Source organism: Gossypium raimondii, chromosome 6, assembly GCF_025698545.1.
Source record: "Gossypium raimondii isolate GPD5lz chromosome 6, ASM2569854v1, whole genome shotgun sequence".
Taxonomy (NCBI): domain Eukaryota; kingdom Viridiplantae; phylum Streptophyta; class Magnoliopsida; order Malvales; family Malvaceae; genus Gossypium; species Gossypium raimondii.
In genome coordinates, this window is record NC_068570.1 from 28241440 (window position 1) to 28267104 (window position 25665).

The 25665-nt window shown below is 30.7% G+C and overlaps 1 protein-coding gene and 1 pseudogene across 2 annotated transcripts; both read left to right on the forward strand.

Annotated features, from left to right (window-relative positions):
* Positions 1–4069: 4069 nt before the first annotated feature.
* Positions 4070–4919, forward strand: LOC128041828 (photosystem II CP47 reaction center protein-like; annotated as a pseudogene).
* A 4103-nt stretch (positions 4920–9022) lies between these two features.
* Positions 9023–14081, forward strand: LOC105772523 (cysteine--tRNA ligase 2, cytoplasmic). 2 transcript variants are annotated; one of them, XM_012593819.2, is made up of 10 exons: positions 9023–9223; positions 9327–9702; positions 9787–9850; positions 10240–10401; positions 11074–11244; positions 12066–12347; positions 12453–12578; positions 12988–13206; positions 13320–13436; positions 13528–14081. In XM_012593819.2, the coding sequence occupies exons 2-10, from the start codon at positions 9473–9475 to the stop codon at positions 13795–13797; spliced, it is 1641 nt and encodes a 546-aa protein (XP_012449273.2). In that variant the 5' UTR covers positions 9023–9223; positions 9327–9472; the 3' UTR covers positions 13798–14081. The 2 variants fall into 2 exon arrangements, with proteins under 2 accessions (XP_012449273.2, XP_012449272.2); XM_012593818.2 differs by having other exon boundaries at positions 9023–9702.
* Positions 14082–25665: the final 11584 nt, after the last annotated feature.

Below are 25665 nucleotides of genomic sequence, written 5' to 3' on the forward strand. Positions count from 1 at the left end.
AGTTCATTCTCGAGGGAACCCCATTTTATTTAAAGCATTTCGTTGGATTCCTTCCGATCTTCTTCCTTTCTAATCTCGTTGGAAATCATATAAAGACAATTCCTATTTGAGATAGCTATTTGTGCAAGTACTTTACGATTTAGAAGCAACTATTTCTTGTACACATTGTGTATTAACCTATTATAACTATAGGATACCCCCATTTCGCGAATTACTGCATTTATTCAAGTGACCCACAAACGACAAAAATCCCTTTTTTTTCCTATCTCTATCCCGATGAGCCGAAACTAAAGCTCTTATTCTTTGTTGAGTAATAGTTTGAGTAAGTCTTGAATGAGCCTCTCAAAAGCTTGATGCAAATAAACTAATTTTTTTTCGACGTCTATGAGCTATATATCCCCGTTTAATTCTGGTCATTGAATAAAAGAAATTTTGATGAATAACTAATTCCTTCTTTCAGTTGTTCTTTTCTAGTCTATTAATAACAAAACGGATTCTTCCAATGTATAAAATAAAAATTCTAATGGCTTTTGCTACTCTAACCGTCCCGACCACGATTTTTCTTTTTTTTTTAGGCATTTCATTTCACCTTGAAATAAGAAATTGTATCGATACTAGGCATAAAAAAAAGCATATTGACTAAAATAAAGGAGTAAATAGAAATGGATAAATAAATAGTGGGTTCCATCGTTTCTATGGTTACTTCTTAAACGGTGAGGTCCTCTCTATACACCAGAGCTTATTCCTTCATTTAATTGGTAACTTGTACAGTTCACACTTTTCGGCACTACTCATAAATTTTCCAGTAATAGATCTTTCACAATGAGATCTACTTATACAGTAACGGTATATAAGGATGAGGATTAATTGGGCAGCTGACCCTGTTAGTCCATTCTTTGCAAGAGTCGAAACATAATCTTTTTGCTTTTTAAATAGGATTTTCCCCGCTTAATGGATAAGCATTTGCTACCAATAGGGAATTTATTCTCATCTTAAATTCCAAGATTGGATTTGTGCCAATGGAAACCATAAATTTCATACACAATAGAAGGATATGGTAGATCTATCTTTTTTAGATAGTGAAAACGGACGAACCCCATTCTATTCACTGGTACGGATCGTTGATATTGAAAAAGTTATTTCTTTGTTCTCAGCCCATGATCTGAACAAGTCGCACATACACCCTAGTACATGTTCCTCGGTGCTGAGGACATCCCCCAAGAGCAGAGGATTTCATGACATTTCTAATTGGTTGTCTTGCATTTCTAATAAGTTGTTTAATAGTTGGCATACTGAATCATATACATAATAGATTGGTTTAGATCGATCCTAACCAGATGATTCTGAATTACTTCTTTTTCTATTTAATAGATTAATAAAATATTAACCCCTTAGGCTTAAGTTAACAAGGAAATGAAGAAGGATTAAATCAATCTTAATTAAATTATGGATTGGTGTTAAATCGTTGCTATTGCTATTTGTTATTTAACTTCTTTAACAGTTACGAGATCCACAATTCTATGAGCTTGGGCTTCTGTTGCTGACATAAAAAAATTTCTTTCCATGTCTTCGGATACAACCCATAGGGGCTTGCCCATTCTTTGTACATAAACCCTTGTGAGGCTTTCGCAAATTTTCAGTAGTTCTTCCGCTTCCAGGATAAATTCTCCTATTTGTGCCTCATAAAAAGAACTAGCAGGTTGATGGATCATTACCCTGATGATACAACATAATAAAAGGTCTTCTAACTCACATAATGAGGCGAGAAGAATAACTAAAAATAGCTAAAGAATAATAAGAAAAAAAAGATAGAATTGAACAACCATACAGGCATTTTTTGTGCATTGCATACGGCTTTACAATGAATTCTCTTTTATCTTTCATCGAAAAAAGAAAAAGAGAAAATACAGAGAGCGTTTATTAGACCCAGATCACTAAATAATCCAATTACCACCCTTCTTTTTTCTTTTTTTTCGAAAAGTTCAAAAATACTATGATGGCTCTGTTGCTTTATATATTTATTTCAATCGTAATTCAAAGAATCCTAAAGTTTTTTTCAAAAAAGACGAAAAAATAGTTTTTTTCAGACTCTTTTATTTTATAACATAAATATTGTTATAAATATTGTTAATAGCCTCCGTGTGAAAAGAAAAAATTTTGTGATTGAGATGGGCCCATGAAAGCTAAGATAAAATTGAAATGCCCTTTCTCTCATACTACTCTTTCGATACATAATCTAATGTTTTGAAAAAAAAAGAAATCAAAAAAATTCATATCAAATTCAAAGTGACATGCTATTATTACTTACTAATTCATGTTTCATATGGCGAAGGCGTCTTCTTTTTTCTTTCCATCAATTAAAAAAACTCATTGGCGCCGAGCGTGAGGGAATGCTAGACATTTGGTAATTTCTCCTCGGGCCAGGAGAAAATATCCCATTAAAGCAGCCAATCCCATGCATACTGTATTCACATCTGGTTGCAAAAATTGTATAGTATCATAAATAGCTACTCCAGGTATTACCCATCTGCCAAGAGAGTTTATAAACAAATACAGATCTTTGGTATCATTCTCTATACTGAGATATACCATAAGACCAATAAGTTGATTCGAGATCTAGATATCAACCTCTTGGCCTAAAAAAATTAATCTTTCTCGATAAAGTCGGTTGATTAGGATAAAATTGCAACCCTTAGCAGTCGTACAGGCACCTTTTGATGCATACGGTTCAACAAAAATTGCAAAAAAAAAATCAATGCGTAGATTCCAGCCATCCTTCATTTTTTCTAGTGTGCCTTTTCTAACTTCTAATTTCTAATGAAGGGGATTTTTCTTACATTTTTTTAAATAAAATGAAATTAAAGAAAGATAGTTTTGGCCCGTTTTCCTATAATCTATAATATATAGTTTTGGCCCGTTTTCCTATAATCTATAATATAGAAAAAAAATCCGCTAAACTTATCGCACAAACTTTTCATTGATCTATTTTTTTCATTGGGATTCAATCCAAATCATGATGTCATTTTCTTGTTCCTGAATGAGTTTCATCAATTTTTCAAGGTTTATGCTCTACTTCGAGTAAAGATCCGCCCGATTTTGATTTGCGCATATAGGACAAATGACCCAATACCACATCTTTTTGCTATGATTTCATTTCCTTTTTTATTTTAATTTAATTCCTTTTCTTTCATGTTTTCCACCAAATATTCAACGTATTTATCATATTATTCGATTGATTAATAGTTTGAAATCGTTCTTATTTCTATTTCGAATTTGTAAATAAAAATGATTTATGATATGATATAGGTGGTAATCATAAATGTATTACTAATTGGGTTTTTTCTAAACGGAGCCTGGATGCTTCATTTTTTCGGTCCAACCAAGCCAACCATAAATCATTCTAATTGAAAATATTAATCTGGATATCCAAAAAAAAATGAAATGGATCTTTAATTGCACTTCATTACACTTCACGCTACAAATTTTTGATAATTTAATCAATCTTTTTTGGGCAAAACAGAGGAGATCTCGATTGGGCAAGAGAACGGGGGAATCCCATATGACCCAATATATTTGACAAGTCGCACTATACATCAACCCAAACTACATCTTCCTCTCCCGAATTTCGAAAAGGAACTTTTGGAACACCAATAGGCATTAAAGGAAAGAAAAAGAATCAAATACTATACTTCACTTTGATCTGGAAGTGTAATAATGGTCTTAATAATATTGGCCTCATATTTTATACATAGATAGAATAAGGCCATAAAATAAAGAAAGACAGAATGAATGAAAGAGAATTCTTACCAATAGGTCAATTGAATGACGAACAAATAGGGATGCGTTCATTCATAAAAAATAGGATCAACCCCTATTGCGTATTGATACTTATCGAGTATAGAATAGATCTGCTTCTCTTTTTTTCTTCTAAGCAAAATTATTCCCTTAATTACTAATGGCATTGAACAAATATTAATCCTTTCTCTGAAAGAATCCACCGAAAAGGGGAGGTATTCCAATGCAATAAAGTTACATAGTGTCTACTTTTTGTTGATAAATGGGCATTTCCATGGGTTTGCCTGGGTATCGTGTTGATACTATCATATCGAATGATCCCGACCGCTTACTTTCTGTTCATATAATGCATACGACTCTGGTTTCTAGTTGGGCCAGTTCAATGGCTCTATATGAATTAGCCGTTTTTTATCCCTCCGATCTCGTTCTTGATCCAATGTGGAGACAAGGTATGTTCGTTATACCCATCATGGCTATTTTAGGAATAACCAATTCATAGGGCGGTTGGAGTATTACAGGGAGACTGTAACAAATCCGCGTATTTGGAGTTACGAAGGTGTGGTCGGAGCCCATATTGTGTTTTCTGGCTTCTACTTCTTGGCAGTTATCTGGCATTGGGTATATTGGGATCTAGAAATTTTTTGTGATGAGCACACAGAAAAAGCTTCTTTGGATTTGCGCAAGATTTTTGGAATTCATTTATTTCTCTCAAGAGTGGCTTGCTTTGGCTTTGGCGCATTTTATGTGACAGGATTGTATGGTCTTGGAATATGGGTGTCGGACCCTTATGGACTAACTGGCAAGGTCCAACCTGTAAATCTGACGTGGGGCGTAGAAGGTTTTGATCCTTTTGTTCCAAGAGGAATAGCCTTTCATCATATTGTAGCAGGGACATTGGGCATATTAGCGGGCTTAGTCCATCTTAGTGTCTGCCCTCCCCGACGTTTATACAAAAGATTATGTATGGGAAATATTGAAATCGTCCTTTCCAGTAGTATAGTTGTTGTCTTTTTTGCAGCTTTTGTTGTTGCCGGAACTATGTGGTATGGTTCAGCAACTACCCCCATCTTGGTCCTACTCGTTAGCAAAAGGATCAAGGATACTTCCAGCAAGAAATATATTGAAGGGTTAGTGTTGGGTTAGCCGAAAATCAAAGTTTATCAGAAGCTTGGTCTAAAATTCTTGAAAAATTAGTTTTTTATGATTACATTGGCAATAATCCGGCAAAAGGAGGATTATTCAGAATAGGTTCAATGGACAACGGGGATGGAATAGTTGTTGGGTGGTTAGGGCACCCTATCTTTAGAGATAAAGATGGGCGTGAACTTTTTACATCGTATGCCTACTTTTTTTTAAAACATTTCCGGTTGTTTTGGTAGACAGAGACGAAATAAAGCCTTTAAAATAGCCTACAGTCTAATTTACATATGGTTGTTGTACCAGGGTTGCTTTTCTTTAACTCAAGTAAATAATTGTATATATTGGCATATTGGGCTTTGTGATTCCCTAGAACTAGTTCTAGATCCCTAATCTTAGCTCTCATATATTTAGTCCAAGACACAATTGTTCCAAAATCCACCCTAATATCATTTCGTAAAGATGTTAAGGAATAGTTGGGATCAACTTGAAATTTGTGTAAATAATGCCTAGCCATCCACTTTGAAGTAATATTCTTATTTTTCATTACATTGCCACACTTATGGTGGTTGACTAAGGTCTTAACTTGCCAACTCCCATCCATTGGATCCTTGGGATTTAATTTGGACACCCATAACGTCCATGGAAAACTAGGTACACAGACTGCTTTCACCCTAAGCTTGTCATTCCTAGTTAGTTTGGTTACTACCCTATTTATCCCCCTATATTGTTTAACTGCATCTTTTAAAATATCTCTACTAGGGAAAACCAAACCCTTTATCAATATAGGGTTCCTCATATCAATTTGAAGATTGAACAAAGGGTACTTTTTATTCCCATATTCATCATAACCCACGTTATTATTCAAATCCTCATCACTGTTACTATCAAAATCATCTCCTAAACCCTAAAAAACTGAGCCCAGTAAGTGGTCTAACTCATTTTGCATCATTTCACCTATCAGTTCAACCTCTGGTTCATCTACCCTATCACCATCAGACTCAAAAGAATTAGAATAAGAAGCAGCTAACTCATAAGCTTTATATGAACTATCATCTGAGTCAGACACTTCTCCTCCAAAATCTCCCCCTAAAGTATTTTGTTCAACATCTAACCCTAAACCGAAAAAGGAAAATAAAACAATATATTAGCACCAACAAATTGCACAAAAATTCAAACTTGAAAACAACATTATATCAACTCCAGATCAATTTCAAACAACATAACTAATGAATTCACGAACATTTTAGGATATTCGAACAACAGTCGATATTCATATTTGGACAGCATTAAAATACATAATCTAGAACATAAAAACAGTAGCCATTATTCACATTTTGACAACATAAATATGTGCATTAAAAGACATTATGAAAGTAGTTGTAAATTGCATTTGGATAGCATAAATATACACATTAAAAGATATTTTGGCAACAGTTATAAATTACAAGTGCAAATTGTTAACACATTGTGGCAAAATTGGGGAACTTCAATCCTTACTTAGACAATTAGAGTGAAGTTAACATTATATACATCTTTAAATCAATTATTTGTTATACATTTGCATCAAAATACACCCAAGTTAAAATGAAAAGCTAAACATAAACATAAGCATAAAGGACTGACAAAGAATAATGTTTGTTTTGCTAAGACGGCAACAAAAATTAAGCAATCACAATTCATAATATCAATCTGCAAGCCTGAGAAGATTGCAGATTTCAAAAACCTAACTGTCAACTTAAAGGTCTAAAGTCAAATGCTGAGTTGGTTATAACATATAATTAAGTAATGAAACCTGCATTTATAATTTATTGAAGGAATCAAGCTGCCACAATTTGTACAAATGTTTAAGTTCAAGCTATACAAATTACATTAAAAATGAGATGATAATTACAAAAGAATAAAAAGGAAAGCCCTTTTCACCAGCAATAACATGCATAGCAAAGAAATAAAATGATTTTAGATCCAAATTTGAGTAAAACCAAGTTCTTAGCAAAAATTATGCAAAATCCACATCAAATTTACAATTAATCATGTAGAGTCTCCAAGTACCAACAGATAAAACTAATAACATAGAGATATAGTTTAAAGAAAACAAAAGCTACTAACCAATTAGCTCTGAACCAAAATTTACCCAAGACCAGCAAAAGAAAAAAAATGCAAGGTAGTTTAACACAAAATCAACAGTAAGAAAGAATAATCTGGAATAAAAAAGGAAGGCCCTTTTCACTAGCAATAACATGCAGAGCGAAAAAATAAAATGATTTTAGATCCAAATTTGAGTAAAACCAAGTTGTTAGCAGAAATTATACAAAACCCACATCAGATATACAATTAATAATGTAGTCTCAAAGTACCAAGTAGATAAAACTAATAACATAGAAATATAGTTTAAAGAATACAAAAGCTACTAACCAATTAGCTTGAACCAAAACTTACCCAAGACCAGCAAAAAAGAAAGATTGTAAGGTAATTCAACACAAAAATCAACAATAAGAAAGAATAATTTGGAATAAAAAGGAAGGCCCTTTTCACCAGCAGTAATATGCAGAGCGAAGAAATAAAACGGTTTTAGATCCAAATTTGAGTAAAACCAAGTTGTTAGCAGAAATTATGCAAAACCCACATCAGAAATACAATTAATAATGTAGAGTCTCCAAGTACTAAGCAGATAAAACTAACATAGAAATATAATTTAAATAAAACACAAGCTACTAACCAATTAGCTCTAAACCAAAACTTACCCAAGACTAGCAAAAAAAAAAAAAGATTGCAAGGTAATTCAACACAAAATCAGCAGTAAGAAAGAATAATCTGGAATACCCACAAAGAGATTGTGAACATACAAGTTGATTCAAAAAATTGATTGAGAAACCAATTATTCAAGAATTGTGAAAGAACTAGAAAATATAATGATTAGGAACAAGAACAGTAAAAGTAACAACCCTTTTATGAAAAAGTTACAATTAGCTTGAATGAAACAAGTTCATGAAAACATGTTTTTGGTTGCATTTTATGGGATGTCTACCGACGCAAAATAAAATATATGTTCACAAACAATTTCAAAAAGTCGAAGAAAATATCAAGAATTTTAATTTAGGATTTTCATTAAACAATAAAAGATCCAATTTTTGTTTTTCAATATTGAATAAAAGAGGTAGAGGAATGCAAAGAAGACATACCTAGACCCTCCATTAAGTCCATCTTTATGAAGCAGTCAGTTTGATTTCAACTATTTTGATATTGATAATGGTTTTTCCAGTCAAAAGAAAAAAGAAGAGATGGAAGAAAATTAAAAAGAGGAGATGAATAATTTTTTCAGTTAAGGTTTAGGTTTAAAAATTTTAATTAATTAAATTTATTTAATTAAAATCTATTTTCATCCCATTTAGAAATCTCAACAAATTGGAATTCATTTAACAACCGATTTTTTTCTTCCATTTGAATTCATTTCAATAATTCTTTTAGTTGCTTTGATAGAAACACAAGAGGAACCCATATACAGCTTTCAGACGAAGTATACGCTTTAGGTCAACATATATGTATGTCTGCTCACAAAAAAACAAAGAATAATTTATCAGATTCGTGGACGTTCCTACGAAGAAACACTTACGATACTAGAACTCATGCCTAAGTTGGCACCTAAAATCTAGTTAAATTGCCACGTAGGATTACCGTTAGAGAGATAACGAAACTTAACGATTTAGTGATCACTTCGTAACAAAATAATAATATAAGTGACTAAAATGTAACATTTCAAAAATAAGAGACTAAAATGTAACCTGAAATAAACAAGAGTAGATTACCCTAAAATTATATATCAAAAAGTTATTCTAAAACTACTGTAAATCCTACCAGCCATTGCGTTGGATTAATTATTAAATACTTCTAGGTTAAATCATAACGTAACTAATTGAATATTAAAATATACTTTCTTAGAATTTTTTGTATATTTAAAATTTAATTTTCGTAGTTTTATTTTTATAAATTTAATCCTTCTTTTTTAATATTTGTAATTTAAAAATTTAAATCTGAGAACCAAAAATATATAAGGAAAAAGAAGTGTCAACCAAGTTGGACCTTCCCTTTATATACAGGTTATATAGATTTCCATTAAAAATTCCCGACCCATTCTCATCTCAATTCAGACATCCCGCCGCAATCAAGCCTCTCCATCTCCTTCTCCTGTCCCTGACCCAAGCTCTCTCTTGCCCTCAAGTTTCCTACAAACCACGAAATTGAATAAGATACTTTTTGGAACCCTAAACTTAATGAGTCATGAGATTTTGAGGTATGGCTCGGTTTGTGTTGTCTGCTGTCTGCCTCTGCATCACTCTGCTGTATTTGATTTTCTGTGTCTGATCTCACTCTCTCTTATCCTATTTTTTTGAAAGGCATCGGTTTAGCGGAAATGGCGGACTGTTATCGCTGCTAATTTCCATTACACTGCTATTTGGGGTGTCGGATGGAGTTTAAATCTGACATTAACGCTTGCGCAAATTCTGTTTAGGGTTAGGGGTTTTTTGCCCTTAATCAAGGCATGGATCCTTCAAAGCAAGAAACAAACCAGAAAAAAGCTTCTAAAACGATGGCTAAGAAGGAAACCGAAGAATTCCAATTTGTTGTTTACAATACCATGACTCAGCAAAAAGAGGTTTTCAAGCCCAAAACTCCTGGAAAAGTTCGCATGTATGTCTGCGGTGTCACTGCCTATGATTTCAGTCACCTTGGCCATGCTCGTGCTGCCGTTTCCTTCGATGTCCTTTACAGGTGTATAATTTATCTTGGAGACATCCCTTATGCTTTTCCCCCCTTTATTTTTAAAATTGGTTGCTGACTATTGGAATTGTACAGGTACCTTAAGCATTTGGGTTATGAGGTTACTTATGTCAGGAATTTTACTGATGTTGATGATAAGGTTTGAATTTCTATTTGATTGGCTCTTTGCTTTCGGTTTTTGGTGTTTTAGTTGAGAGAAATGGCGTTTTTGATGTTGAAATGATACTTATCATTTGAATCTGATGCATTCAACTTATGTATTTATAATATTGGGGGGTTGAAACCTCAACTTATTAGTTGTTTTCTCCTTTTGAGCTTATTGAACAAGAGCTTAAAGACTTCTATTTGATATGTTAATCTGTTTTAAACTTGTTTAAGATCATTCTTTCTGGAGATGTTATAGAGAATGCACTCTCTTGTTTCCAATGTTTTACCACATCTACTTTCTGATTAATAGTCCATCTCTCATATGTCAACAACCATTATGTCTTCCTCATATTATGAGAGCTACTGATTGGACTTTTGCAGATAATTCGTCGAGCCAATGAGACTGGAGAAGATCCAATAAGTTTGAGTGACCGGTACTGTAAAGAATATAATATAGATATGAGTGATCTACAGTGTCTTTCTCCAACACATGAGCCACGCGTTTCTGGTCACATGGAGCAGATTAAAGATATGATAACTCAGGTTTCCTTCCTATTGAATATGCTAGTTTTATTTTGTAGAAATATGGATACCACGATTCCTCTCTCCCTTTAGCAATCTTGCATCTCCCCCCCCCCTGTGGAAAATGTAGTGCACATATTTATGGTCAAGTTCACTGTTGGATCTCTATTGCTGCTTTAGGGGAATTTCCCTAGTATAAGTTTATGCACATCTAAAACCCATGATAACACTATGTTTTTATGCATGCATGCATAATGTGCATATGTATGTATTTGCATTAACAAAAGTATGATTCATTTAAATGGGTTATATTTGGTAGTTATATTTTCAGATCGTTACCATATCATGTGATAAAAAGCTATTATTGGGCATGTCATTGTCATGTACTGTATACTTGTAGTTTATCTACATCTGCCCAATGACAATCAATGATGTAGCAAGGACCCATGCTCTGGTCTTAGAAGGCATTTTAGATGTTTCCTTCTATGAAGAAGTAGAAGAGCAGTTTTTAACTTGCACCAATTCATTTTGAACTGAAGTTGTCCATTTTAATTGTTAAGAGTTGTTGAACTGCTGAACATGAAGTTTATTACATATATTGCATTATTTTAACATGTGAAGGGCTGAAGGCAGATACTTCATATGCCGTTTTTTAATTTCTCTCATAACGTTCGCTATAATTTCATCTTGCAGATTATAAACAAAGACTTTGGATATGTTGTTGATGGCGATGTGTTTTTTGCTGTTGATAAATTCCCAAATTATGGCAAGTTATCTGGGCAGAAGCTGGAAAACAATAGAGCGGGTGAACGTGTTGCTGTTGACTCAAGGAAGCGTAATTCTTCCGACTTTGCATTATGGAAGGTGCAAAACCTACTAGCTTACTAGTAACTTTAGGGATGTAATCAAGCTGAGTCTAGCCTATAGGCTCAAGATTCTTTCCTTTTGAAATCTTGAGGCTTGAAGTTGGCTTGATCATGGTGGACCTTTAATTTATGTGCTTGAGCTTGTTTTGAAAAAAATAAAGCTACTTGAGCTCCCTTCAATTAGGTTCAGTTATTATTAAATTTATTTAAGGAATAGGTATTTATTGTGTTCATGCTTGCGACATTTCATCTAGAGTCTAAAATTTGCCCTTCCAAATTGCTGTACTGTGCTTAAATCTGGTCAAGCTATAAAAAAAATTACTCAAATTACCATTGCTTCCTATTGTCTAGCTGTTGACTGAAAAAACTACTTCGTAAGCTCTATGGATGGGACTTTAAATAGGCAACTATATATCAAGTACAAGCTAAGTTACCTGAACTTTTCATTTTCTCTAAAGTACTTGTGTTCAACACCTATGTTCGGCACATTTAGATAAGGAGGTCTTATCCTTAAATTATATGGAAACTTAAAGAAAACAATGAGCATATCTGCATAAGATGCATCTTGTTATCCAACATTCATCAGCTCTATGTAACATAGAGTACAAGGATGACAAGCCCTAATTACAAGATAAAAAAAATTTAAGAGTTGCAATTTAGATACCCCTCCCCCTTCAATAATAATGACACACTTCATTGAAACTAATGTTGCACAACTTCTAATGTCAAATTTTCTTCATCCATTCTATTTGCATCAGTTACCTGCCATTTATAATGTTGGCATCATTTCCAAATTCTGATGTTTAATAATTGTTTCAGGCTGCAAAGCCAGGTGAGCCATCTTGGGACAGCCCATGGGGACCTGGACGACCTGGGTGGCACATAGAATGTAGTGCAATGAGTGCACATTATTTAAGCTTCAAATTTGACATTCATGGTGGTGGGCTTGATTTGATTTTTCCTCACCATGAAAATGAAATTGCTCAAAGTTGTGCTGCATGCGAAGAGAGTGACGTAAGTTATTGGTTGCACAATGGGCATGTTACTAATAACAATGAGAAGATGTCAAAATCTTTGGGTAATTTTTTCACAATTCGCCAGGTAAAGTTGGGGCTTATTATTTATGTGATTTCCCTTCCCTCTGGTTCTAGTTGCAGAAGTGTTCTCATATGAGCTTCATTTTTTTGTGTTTGTGTTTTTTTCTAGATTACCGAGAGATATCATCCACTGGCTTTGCGGTACTTCTTGATAAATGCACACTATCGTTCTCCTCTCAATTACTCCGTTGTTCAGTTGGAAGGTGCATCAGATGCTATTTTTTACATATATCAGGTTTAAAGCTTATTTCACTGCTTTTACTTTGCACTAGGCATATGCTGGTCAGAATTCAGATGTCTTGGTACAGACAGTGATCTGGCCTTTTAGGCTTAAAATTTGTTTTGTCTGAATTGTGTAGGGCTTGTATACTTGTAAGGTGTCATGGATGAGGAGCATGCCTCATTCCATTTCTTGGAGTTCAGCTTTATTTAATATTGGCTTCCTTTTACCACTTAATATTTCTTCTATAATTGATTAGATTTGCCTCTCCTTCAGGTTAAAAATTACTCAAAAGTGTGACCGAATTATTTTCTGAGTTGACCTGAGATGCTGAGTTTTTTTTAATTTACATAGGCAACTGTACCTGGAGTTAGTTTAGATTCAAGTCCTTTGGAAAAGTATCCTTACCTGCTTTGTTGTACAGACTTTGAAAGATTGCCAAGATGCTCTATTGCAACTACAAGAAGAAATTCCCAACGATGGCAAACCAGCTCGGACTACTCCGGACGCCAAGGAATGCATTAGCAAGCTCCGCAATGAGTTCCAGGTGAAAATGTCAGATGATTTGAGCACTTCACTTATACTGACTGGAGCCTTTCTAGAAGCGTTGAAGTTGGTAAACAATTTGTTGACCATGCTAAAGGTATTTGTTTATCTTTCAGAATGCTAGTAACTATCTTTTATATATATACACACACACACATATATGTCTATGCCAAGGCCAATAACAATATATTTTCTCTTGTAATTTGACAGAAGAAGCAGCAAAAGCAACAAAGATTATTGGTAATTCAATCCCTTAAAGAGATCGAGAAAGAAGTTACGAAAGTTTTGGATGTTCTTGGATTGCAGCCACCTTGCTCTTATAATGAGGTGTCGGGATTTACTTATTACACGATGTTAAGATTCATGCCTTCTGTAAAAGTTTGAAAACTAAAGATGATGAATTTCTTACTTAAAACAGGTTTTGCTGCAATTAAAGGAGAAAGCATTAACGAGAGCCGGGTTGGTGGAAGATGATGTGATTCGTCTAATTAACGAAAGAGCTGAAGTGAGGAGAAACAAAGACTTCTTGAAAAGTGATCAGATGAGAGCTCATTTGCAAGCAAAGGGCATTGCACTCATGGATGTAGGCACGGAAACAATTTGGAGACCTTGTGTTCCTGTTCAACAAGAATCGGAAGTAGTGCCATCAGAGGGCCAGAAGGTCCCTCCCAAGCCTGAAACTGCATAAGAATGCAGATCTTGATTCAAGTTCACCAAAAAAACATATTGAATTTGCTGGGATCAAGGCCATTTGTAGACAGTTTTGATTCATAATTTATAAAATTGTCTTTCCGTTTCTGATCTAATAAACTTGTGTAATGAACCATGTTCTCTCACTATTTGGCCTTTAGCTGCACAGAGAGTGAGCCAGATTATTTTTCTTTTCTGGAAACAGTACATTAATACAGTGTTGTATACTGGTACATAGCAGGCATGAATATGGTGGTTATATCGACTTTTCTAAGTTTGGTACAGATGGAATTACCCCAGGATTATCACAAAGGTGGAGACCCTCAACTCAAAGACAAACTCTTGCAGAAATGTAGTGGTTATATGAGTACGCTTAAGCAACTGATCTTTCAGATATCTTCTCCACTTTCTCTTTTGTCTGCCTTCACTTCAACGGCAGCAGCTTCCTTCCCTCTTTTCTCCTAAAATTCACGGTACATGAATACTATTTTAGGAATCACAAATCTAACATTGTTTATGTAGATAGGTATATTTTTAGCTTTAATTTTATAATGGTTTTACTACCATCTATTCCCATTATTTTTATGGGTATTTTCATTAATTCCTATTTTTCTACAGGAATCGCATTCTTTCTGCAACTGCTGATTGTAACTCCAGTGTCTATCAAAACATTTAGAAAATATTTTCTAAGCTGGAATGTAACTTTAATATTTATTCCAACTTTTAACTTTTTATCAATTGTTGAAGTTTGAATTTCTTCCATTCTAGTTTTTCTAGAATTATTACGTCTCATTTCATCGAAAAAGTCTTTTTCTTCTCCAATTAGATTACTTAATTTAATATCCTGTTTTTCAAAATTAGGAATTTCTTCTAACTGATTATTAGAACTATTTCCTATATTAAACATAAATATATATTCTTCGTTATTATCGAGTCTATTTCGATATTAACTCATAATATTTCTTCGAGATTTTTTTAAAACATTTCTAAATCTTGTTCTTCAAGACTTTTATCATTTTCCTAACATTTTTTTCCTTTGTTAGGACAATTGCTCTGATCTAATTTATTATTAACAATAGTTAATATTTCTTTAGTAAATTTTAACATCTGCTATATTATTTACCTTTTCTTCTATATTACTGACCTTTTATATAATTTACCAAAATAAAAAGAAGTTATATCCACAAGCCTATTTATACCCTTACTCAGAGATGAAATGTTATTTTCATTTCTAGAGTTTATATGCGTAATATGATTACAAGTTTTATCTTGAAATTGACACTCGATTTGTTCCATAATATTTGTTTCTGGTACCTAAGACCGTCTATTATCTTTATCGTCTTCACACAACGCCTAACGTCCTCCCTGGACTCAACGGCAACAAGAAGACAGAATAACAAATATATGAGTTTTGAAACAAATAACTGTGAAACAAACAGAAATGTAAATCAAAGATGGAAACAAATGAGGCGTGGAAGCAGCCACATCCATTTGAAGTCAAATCCTTATTAGAAACACTATTCGGGATTCAAAGTACAATTGTATAGAATTTTTAGAATTCCTTTATAAATAAAGAGGAAAGATCAATTGTATAGACATCTTGTAAATTACCAAATACTTTACTTTATAGTTTTTTTTTGTAAACTTTTCCTTTTGTAAAAAAGAGTATATATTCCCTTCCGCTCATAGTCGCACTCTCCCTCCCTAAGGTCGGGTTAAAAGAAAAAGTAAATAATTTAGGAGAAATTAAAAATTTAGACTTAAACCATGAGTCTAAAGAAATATTAACTAATGTTAATAATAAATTAGATCAGTTATTAATAATAATAATATGGAGTCGATGTAGATTTAGGTCCTTTATATTATGGTAATGGTAAGGATAATATTTTAGTTTTATCCGAGGAAGAAAACACTTCTTCCGATGATTCAACATTTATGTTAAAAATTATAAAAACATAAAAACGTAAAGAACAAAATCAACAAAAAATATGATTTCCTTTCCTATAAAAATCTTATAGAACATTGGAAAGAAAAATTTACTACTACAAATGATCAACTAGAAAGAGTTGAATATTTAAAATTAATAGAAGAACTTTATGAACAACATAAAGATCTATTAGACTCTTTTTTACAGAATGAAAAGTTTACAAAAGAAAACTATAAAGTAAAGTATTTGGTAATTTACAAGATGTCTATACAATTGATCTTTCCTCTCTATTTATAGAGGAATTCTAAAAATTCTATACAATTGTATTTTGAATCCCGAACAGTAGTTCTGATAAGGATCCAATTCTTCATGGATGTGATTGCTTCCACGTCTCATGTCTTTTTGCTTCTTTAATTGCATGGTCATGGTTGTTTCCACGTTGCATGCTTGAATTAATGGCCGCTTCCATCACTGCTTGTGTCATGGTTGCTTCCATCATTGCTTGCGTCATCATTGCTTTGATGATAGCTTCCACGTTGCAAGATTTTTTTGTCTGCAAATGGATGTATTTAATTATCATTAATGGTTGCTTCCATCATGATGACTTCCACTTTGCCAAAATTTTTGTTGGTATATGGATTTCCTTTCTTTCAGGTTTCCATCTTTGTTGACTTCAACCTTCTGATTCATTTTCTTGTTTAGAAATGATGAATTGTAGAAATATTTTGGTGACAATTTTCCCATGTGTGTTTGATTTGTTCCAGAATATCATGTGGAAAATCTTCAATTTCCATATCAGCTAACTTTTTTAGTAGTCGAATGGATTCTTCATCTTTTTCTTCAATAATTCCAGAATGATATGTCAATATCCTTCTTCCATCAATTTTGAACCTGTAATCTTTTTGTTGGAGAAGATATTTGGCTTTACCCATCAGATTAATCCCTGCTTGGATCTGATAGTGTCTAAAATTTTGTTGACACTTGTCAATTGTTGTTGCTAAGTGCTCTTTATCTTCATTAAGGGCTGATAATCGGGGACTATCGAGCATCCTTTGAATTTCTCATATTTGATATTGCTGATAAAATTATTCTTTTTCAGCTATACCAATAAAACTATTTATTTTAATATAAAAGTAGTAGAAAAAGTCATCATTGGTTATGATGGTTTGTAATAAAGATTTTACTACTGCTGGAAAATCTTTTAAAAGATGAAAAGAAATATTTTGCGCAGCTATTTCTCTTACAAAACCCCATTCAATACTGGTTATATCGAATGGTTCATGATCCAATCTATATTTTATAGTTGGGTAAGTTTTATCAATAAAATTAGTAAAAACATAAGCTTGTAGAAAATATTCGAAAATATTTTTGAAATTGTTTCTCTTGGTTGCGATAATTCCATTTATTTTAGTGAATAGTTCTACCGGTAAAATCTGTCTAGATTTGTTATATAAATGATTCTAAATCCCTTATTCATAATAGGACTATTTTTCCTTTATAAATAAAATATTGAAAAATATCAAGAAGATTGTTTATCTCCTTAATATCCATGATAAAGAGTTGGAATTCATCCCAATCTCTGTATAAAACTGATTTTAATAATAAATCTTCAGATTCCCTATCCTTAGTTGTTTTTTCAACTAAAAATTGTGAAAACCTGGTAAGAGCTCTTCTGAAATTGGCTCTTTGTTCTGAAACATGGGTTTTCCATATTTCATTTATACAATTATAAATTTCTGGTAGTAAACCAGGATTATAAAAATCTTTAATTTTTGAAAGATATTTTTCTTCTTCAATTTGTTGTTTTTTCAACAAATTTTCTGATCCTTTGATCATTTCAGCATAACTGGTTTGTGGTGCTCAATATGGATTTTGGGACATCGGTGATTGACACACCATGTTTGGGGTCAATGAAAAAGTAGTTCCAATTGGTTGGTTTACCATTGGATAATTTAAAACATTTGTTCCAATCGGTTGGTTTACCATTGGATATGGTTCATAATATCCCTGATTAGGATAAAATGATACATTTGCAGGTACAAATCCTTTTTTGGAGTTTGTTGCTGCATTACCTTTGTTGGGCTTTTTGTGAACGGTAGTTCATTCACCAACTTTTTCTTTTAGAGGCTTTTTACCTCTATCCATTAGGCCTACTCAAATAATCAGCAAGAAGATTCTCAGTACTTTTTATATAAATAATTTCAAAATCAAAAGTACATAAATCATTATACCATCTAATTCTTCTTGGTACAGTTTCCAATCTGTTGTTAGTAAAGAACTGTTTAACTGGCTGATTATCAGTTTTTATGATGAATTTTTCAGGTGCTAAATAAATAAGGAAAGTTTTTATTCCTTTTTTAATAGCTAGAAGTTCTTTTCATAAATAATATAATTAACTTCATTTGGTTTAAATTTTCCGAACTATAACCACATATTAATTCTTCATTATTATTAGTTCTAGCTTTTAAAACACATCCCCAATCATTTTGTGATGCATCTGCTTCTAAAATTAATTTATCACCCGCTTTAGGTAAATAAACTTTTGAATTATAAGTTATTTCGCTTTTAGATTTTTATAATTTCGAATCTTGTTTAGACCAGCAAAAGGATTATTCTTTTTAATTTATTATATAACACACCTATTTTTTCGGATAATTTAGGAAAAAAGGTTCTTCCATAATTAATAATTCCTAAAATTGTTGAAGATGTTTTTATCTTCTATTTTTTAGGAAATTCTTTTATTTTACAATAATATGATCTTGTAGTTTAAGACCATCAGTGATAATTTTAATCCTAAAATTCTATCTCGTTTTTTCAAGCTCTATCTTTTAGGGCTTAATATAATTCCATGTTTTAGGAATTCTTGAGAGATAATATTTAAATGTTTTCTATGCTTTTTAGTGTTTCGAAAAGACTAAAATATCATCTATATATACCACACAACTTTTTATATTTATTAAAAATATAATTCATCCATCTTTGAAAGATTTGCGGAGCATTACATAATCCAAATGTCATTACTCTCCATTGGTAATGTCCATTAGGTGCACTAAAGGATATTAATGGTTTGGACTCATCGGTTAGCATGATTTGCCAAAAACCCGATTTACAATCAAATTTACTAAAGTATTTAGCTTGTTTAGCCTGATTAATCAAAACCTCTTTTCTTGGGATAAAGTATCCATCAAAAATAGTATTTTGATTTAATCTTTTATAATTAATTACCATCCTAGCTTTCCCTCTTTTAATTTCGGCATGGTTTCTTACCATAAAAGCTGGACTAGAATGAGGACTATTAGTTTTTTCTATTAATCCTTTTTCTAATAGTTCATTTATTTGAACATCAAACTCATCTATATATTGTTTAGTATAGATTATAGGTTTAACCCTAATAATTTTATTAGGATTTACTAATTTTATTTCACAATATCTAGGGCTATTTTTCCATAATTTTAATGGTTCTTCACTAAAATTATCTTCAAGGATTTTAAACAACCAATGATTTGTTTCTAGTTGTTTAATTTGTTCATTTCTTTTTGGTGTTAAGTTTTTATCACACACAAACTTATGATTTTCTACAAGTGGTATTTCCACGAGAGAATTTTTCCACAGATAAAATAATTAAATTTTTATCTATAGAAAATGGTAGATGCTGATATATAAAATTATTCACTAATGATATATCTTTATGCATTCCAGAAAACATAATATTTTAGGAATCACAAGTCTAACATTGTTTATGTAGATTGGTATATTTTAGCCTTATATTGGATTATGGTTTCTTTACCATCTATTCCAACAACATTTATAGGATTTCTCATTAATTCCCATTTTCTATAGGAATTGTATTTTTCTCGCAACTACTAGTTGTAGCTCCAAAGATCTAGTAAAGCATGTAAAGAATATTTTTATATTCTCTAAACTGAAATGTAATTTCAATATAAGTATAATATTTCTTGGATTGAAAATTTGAAAATGTAAATATATCATTTTTCCCAATTTTCATTTGCTGAAGTATTGTCTTTAATTTTCCAATTCTAGTGTTTCTACAATTTTCTAGTAAAATATTTTTCTTTTTACCAAATTTTATTTCGATAATATTTTATCGGATTTTAATCTTGTTTTTCAAGTTTTTAATTCTTTTCTAGCCTCTTTTCTTTTGTTAGAAAAGTGTTTGACTATATGACCTGACTTAATACTTAAAATATTTTTAAGTTTTCTAGAAGTTTTCTTCTAAAACCTTTTGATTTTTACCGAGAATTTTTATTACCGGTTTCTATTTTCGCTTTTATGTCTATGATAAGTATTCAGTCTTAATGTTTTATATCCTAATAAATTTGTACTAATTGATTTTCTGTATTTTCAAAATTTAACTTATTAATAGTTAAATTTTTAATTTACTAATCAAAATACTGTTTATATTATGATCTTTCTCAAAATCAAAATCTATTAAATAGTCATTTGTTTGACTATCTAACTCTATTTTCCTTTTCCATAAGGATCTGCTTTTCAAGATCCATAGGTTCGAAATCTCTATATTTTCATCTTCGATGAAGTGTTTTCTTCATCAGAATTATAAGTAGAGACTTTTATGTCTTCATTTTGATTTGTTGAAGTTTTTTTCTTCATCAGATTGATTTTTAAATAATTCTGTGTTTTCAGAATTACTCGCATTACTACTGTCTGTATCATCATATTTTAACATATAATGATAATTAAACATAGAAAATAGATCTTTATGTTGTTCATAAAGTTATTCTATTAATTTTAAATATTCAACTCTTTCTAGTTGATCATTTGTAGTAGTGAATTTTTCATTCCAATGTTCTATAAGATTTTTATAGGACAGAAATCATATTTTGTTGTTGATTTTCCTCTTTACGTTTTTTTATGTTTTTTATAATTTTTAACATAGACGTTGATTCATCGGAAGAAGTGTTTTCTTCCTCGGATAAAGCTAAAATATTATCCATACCATTACCATAATATAAAGGACCTAAATGTACATCGACTCCATGAATATGCTTGGTTATATTTTGTTAAGTTTTCTCCTGTATTTGATTGTAGTATATCCTGGTATTTGATGAATGAGTGTTGAATATTAGTAATGAAAGAACAATGAAGAGTATATTAATTTGTGTTCCAAAATTTTGATGAACTTAGTAATGTTCTTCATTATTTGTTATACTGGTTATATTCTGTTAAGGTTTGACTTGTATTTGAAAGTTATGTTGCTAGGATATTTTCTTCACTTATTCGATACATGGATGTTGGTATGTATGACTTCTAAAGATTTTTCAGGGTTAATTTACTATTTGCCTTTCTAAAGTTGCACCTAAAAATTTCTTTTATCAATTTGGTATTTGAAGTTTCCAAGTCTTTACAAAAAAGACGATGTGGCACGCATGGAACATGTCAACCACCCTATTTTTTGTTTTTCTAAAATAAGTAAAAAAAAAACCCCAGAAAATGCAAAAAATCAGAAAAATAGCAAAATAATAAAAAAAATCTCACTTTTTTTATAAAAAATCAGGAAAAGTTATAGAACTTTTCCAGAATTTTTAAAAATACTTTTCTTTTAAAAACATAAAATTCAAAAAATAGTGAAAATCAAAAGAAAAAAAAAAAATCATAAAACATGTAGAAAAGAAACATGGAATAATATGGATATAGAAATATCTATAGTACTTTAATCCACTTGGATATTTGATTATTTAAAAAAACAGAAAAATAAAAGAAAAATACTACAAACATTATAAAAAATTCCAGAAATTATGAAAAGATACCTTGTTTTTAATACAGAAGATGTATATGGAATTGGTTGTTTTAAAGTTTGTCAAGAATTAAGAATTAAATTAAATTGTACAAAATGCTTTGGGCTTTAACATTACAGGTTATTTATGTTAGTTTTCAATTACTTTTGATTCGAACTAGAGATGAATTTGTAGTTATCATAATTTTCTTCAATCAAATTTTTCATTTGAGATTTGAGCTCATTTTAAATTTAATTATTTTAAGTTTAAAACTTTCGAGTTTGATTAATTTAAATACAACCCGTTGACTATTTTTTTATTTGATTCATTTCAAATTTAAAGAATTATGAGTTGATTACAAATAGAAAATTTTAGAGTTAAAATACAATGTTGAGATTATTTTCCATTTGAATGACATTCATTTTGAATTACATTTACCATTTACTTATTTAATATTTTTAATTTTTAATTGATTGAAACCAAATTAAGGTGTATCTAAAATTAATTTAGATAAACTTTTAAGTTCAATTACGTATAACAATAGTTTACTATTATTTACTTTATAGAATTGAGATAATAATTATTTTTAAAAAAATGAGTTTTATGAGAAAATAAATTTAAAATCAAATTTTCAAAAAAATACAAATTTCAAGGTTAATAAAAGTACTATACATAAATGTATATCTATATTATTTTGTGTTTTTTTCTCTATATTTTAATGATTTTTCTTTATTATTTTTCATTGTTTTTTCATTTTATTTTAAAAAAGAAAAGTATTTTTTAATTCTGAATATTTTAATAATTATTATAAATTTTCTTGATTTTTTTAAAAAATTGAGATTTCTCCTTTTATTTTTCTGAAAATTTCTCATTTCTTTTGTTTTTTTTTTAAATTTTGCATTTATTTCAGAAAAAAAAAAAACAAAATTTGGGGAGGTGATGCACTCCCAGCATGCCATGCTATCTTTTCTGTAACGGCAAATTGATAATTTTTTTTAAGTACCAAAACGAAAATTAGGTGTAATTTTGGAAGGCAAATATTATATTAACCTTATGAAAAAACTTGAATGTTAATATTGAATATAGATATATATGGTTAGATTTGTCTCAAGTTTATGAAGACATGTGAATTATTGAATATTATATCCCATGTGAATATATTTCTATATTCAATATTAACATACAAGTTCAAGTAACATATTTTGAACGCATGCCTTCCAATAGATACTACGAAACTACAGCCCTATTTAACAAATTTGGCTCAGTATGTAAATGTGAGGATAACACATCTTACACCTCTGTTTCAAGCTTATGCTTGTGGTAAAGGGATAGTTTTGGTTTAATTTGTCTTATAATTCACCTTTTTAATAAAAATATATATATAATAGATAAAAGAAGAGAAAAGAACACAACATATTACAAATTTAAAAATAGATTGAGAGCCTGATCCATATTTTAAAAGTATGGAAAGGCACATTATTCAGGTTAATGTTGTGTGATTCCCAGCTAGTGATTGTTGTTTGCTGTTTGATCTGAAAGTAAATACAAGTCAAGCATGTAGTTGGCGAAGATTATGAAAAATGTTGAAGCAAGGAAATCTTCAGTTGCGACACAAAGTGAAGTTGGTTTTCTTGGAACTCTCCTTTTATCAATTGAAGTGTTCAGCTATTCATTGTTTGTATTGAAATTTATTTTAAATTTTATTTCGTATTTATTATGAGAAAAGAGAATAGAATAACAAAAAAAGTTCGAACAAGAGACTCGCTCTCAGATGGTGGCTCGTGCTTTTAATAGACATATAATGGGATAGTTGATGAAAGGATCTAATCGGAGTGATATTGATAAATTAGGGACTCAATTAGAACATCTTAAAGTTTAAGAACCAATTTAGAATATGAATATAAATTGGAAATGTTTTCTACAATTAACCCTATTTTTAATAACTCTTTTAATTATTTTCAACCTCAAAGTGGGTGTGTGGATTATAGCATGATAAAGCCTTTGAACTTGTTGGTTGGCTCGAGATATTTGGGCTAAGTTCAAGATTTACCTTAATATTATCCTCATAAAATTTAATCAAAAAACAAATGAGGATCTTTATAATTATAGAAAAAAAAGTTCAACCTTTTTTATGGTTTCCCAATGTATCCATTGTAGTGAGTCCATTAATTAATTCTTCGCATTTTGTAGGTCTGCTACGAGTTTTAAAGTTGTTCCATATCTTGGGTGAAAAACAAACTCTCAACCATTGGTTAAGTTTATTCTCATTTTAGGGATGACTTATATTAAGATGATATAAAAAACTTAGTTTTTAGGCACTGATAAAATCAATATTATATACTCATCCATATTTAATATATTATATAATCACTAAAATTAATGAGTGTATAATATTAATTTTATGTCTTTAGAAATTAATGAGGTGTCATCATTTTATTAGTGCCTAAAAACTAAAGTGTTTAGGATCATCCTTATATAAATTATTTCTTATTTTCTAATTTAATTTAATTTAATTTTAGTTAAAGCAAGTAATCCAAATTATAGAAAAATGTTGAATGAATTGGAAAGGAAGCCATTACTATCCTTTTTTTTTTTTTAATTTTCTGGATTGGTTTAAATTTCTTGTCTCATTATATCAAAGTTCTAATTTAAAAAAAATTGAAACCAAGTGGATTAAAATTGAAAGTGAAGTAACTGAATCCCTTAGTAGCCTTTGTACCATCCGTTTCTTAATTTTCAATTTTACAATTTATATTTAAAGTTTGTGATTGTATTTCCCAATAATGTAATCTCTAAAATTTAGACATGAATTGTTGCAATATGTCTTACCATTGCACTCAACCATCTATTTGTTGAGATATCATTATTTTATTGGTATCTAAAAACTAAAATATTGAATATCATCTTAATATAAATTATTCCCGAAAAACCAAATAAAAGGATAGACTTTAATTTAGGTTGTTTAGTAAATTTGGCGTCGTGGATTACAGTTCATTCCCCTTTCCGTCCTACTAAAGATATCTGAAAATTCAAAGAAGACCAAAGCCAAGCGATAGCTTCCCACAAAACCAACCTTCTTTGCTTTGCTAGTTTTTCAATGCTTCCAATACACATCTTAATTTCTTAAAAACCTGCCTAACTTGTTGGTTCCGATTATGACAAGCTTATCAACTTAAATAATATCCTGCAATTACATATAATGAAATTATTCTAACCTACCCTCATGCTTCGGCTTGATTTTGCAGAAAGAAAGCCAGTCATCTTTTTATGTACGCAGGCAGCCTAAATATTTTCACAAATAAGACATTTAATCCGCAAACCATTGTTTTCTTTTAATTAAAATAATACAGTTGCTTCATATTACATAGGTGGCTTTTACAACTTCAACATTTACATTTATTAAATAAATCGAATCTTGTTATGGTTAGAGATGGTAAAAATATAATTTGAATTTGATGGATCTGATCTGATTTAATTCGTTGGATTTGAGGTAAATTTACCCTGTAATATTTATAAGAATACCACCAATCTATTTTTTCAATAAAAGGAAGGGGGAATGTAACTAAAGAACAAGCACATGATTTATTCATTAGGAGCAATAACTTGTTTGATGTCTAAAATTACTGTGCAGAGTGCACCTCATCTTTTTTTTGTTGTTTCTTTCAGCACTTATTGACTTTTTCTTTTCTTTTTTTTCTTTTTTGTTTCATTACCAAAAAGAAAACATTTACATTTGTTTTTTAGATGATTGAATAGATGGCGTAAAGGCGAAGTTAAAATGAATTGACATTTTCATGGAAGACAATAACAATACAAATTGTACACTAGTGCTACAAAGAAACATCAGATCATCGTTGTATATCAAGTCAAGGTGCTTCATAAAGATGGATAAAACTGTTATTTTCAAACCGACAAAATTTGGACCCATATCATTCATTAATTAAACGAGTAACATGAAAAACAATGCAATTTATTAATTTTCTTAGTCAAATATCTAATAGTATGTATTGTTTTTTTCTTTTTCTTTTTCTTTTCCGAATATAACAAATAAAATAAAATCATCTCCTCTAAAATTTACACAACTTTTAGAGATTGAGAGTATGACATTGTCTTATTTTATATATATATATATATATTAACTTTTATTCTTTTATTATACTCTTTAAGACATATAGTACACCTAAAC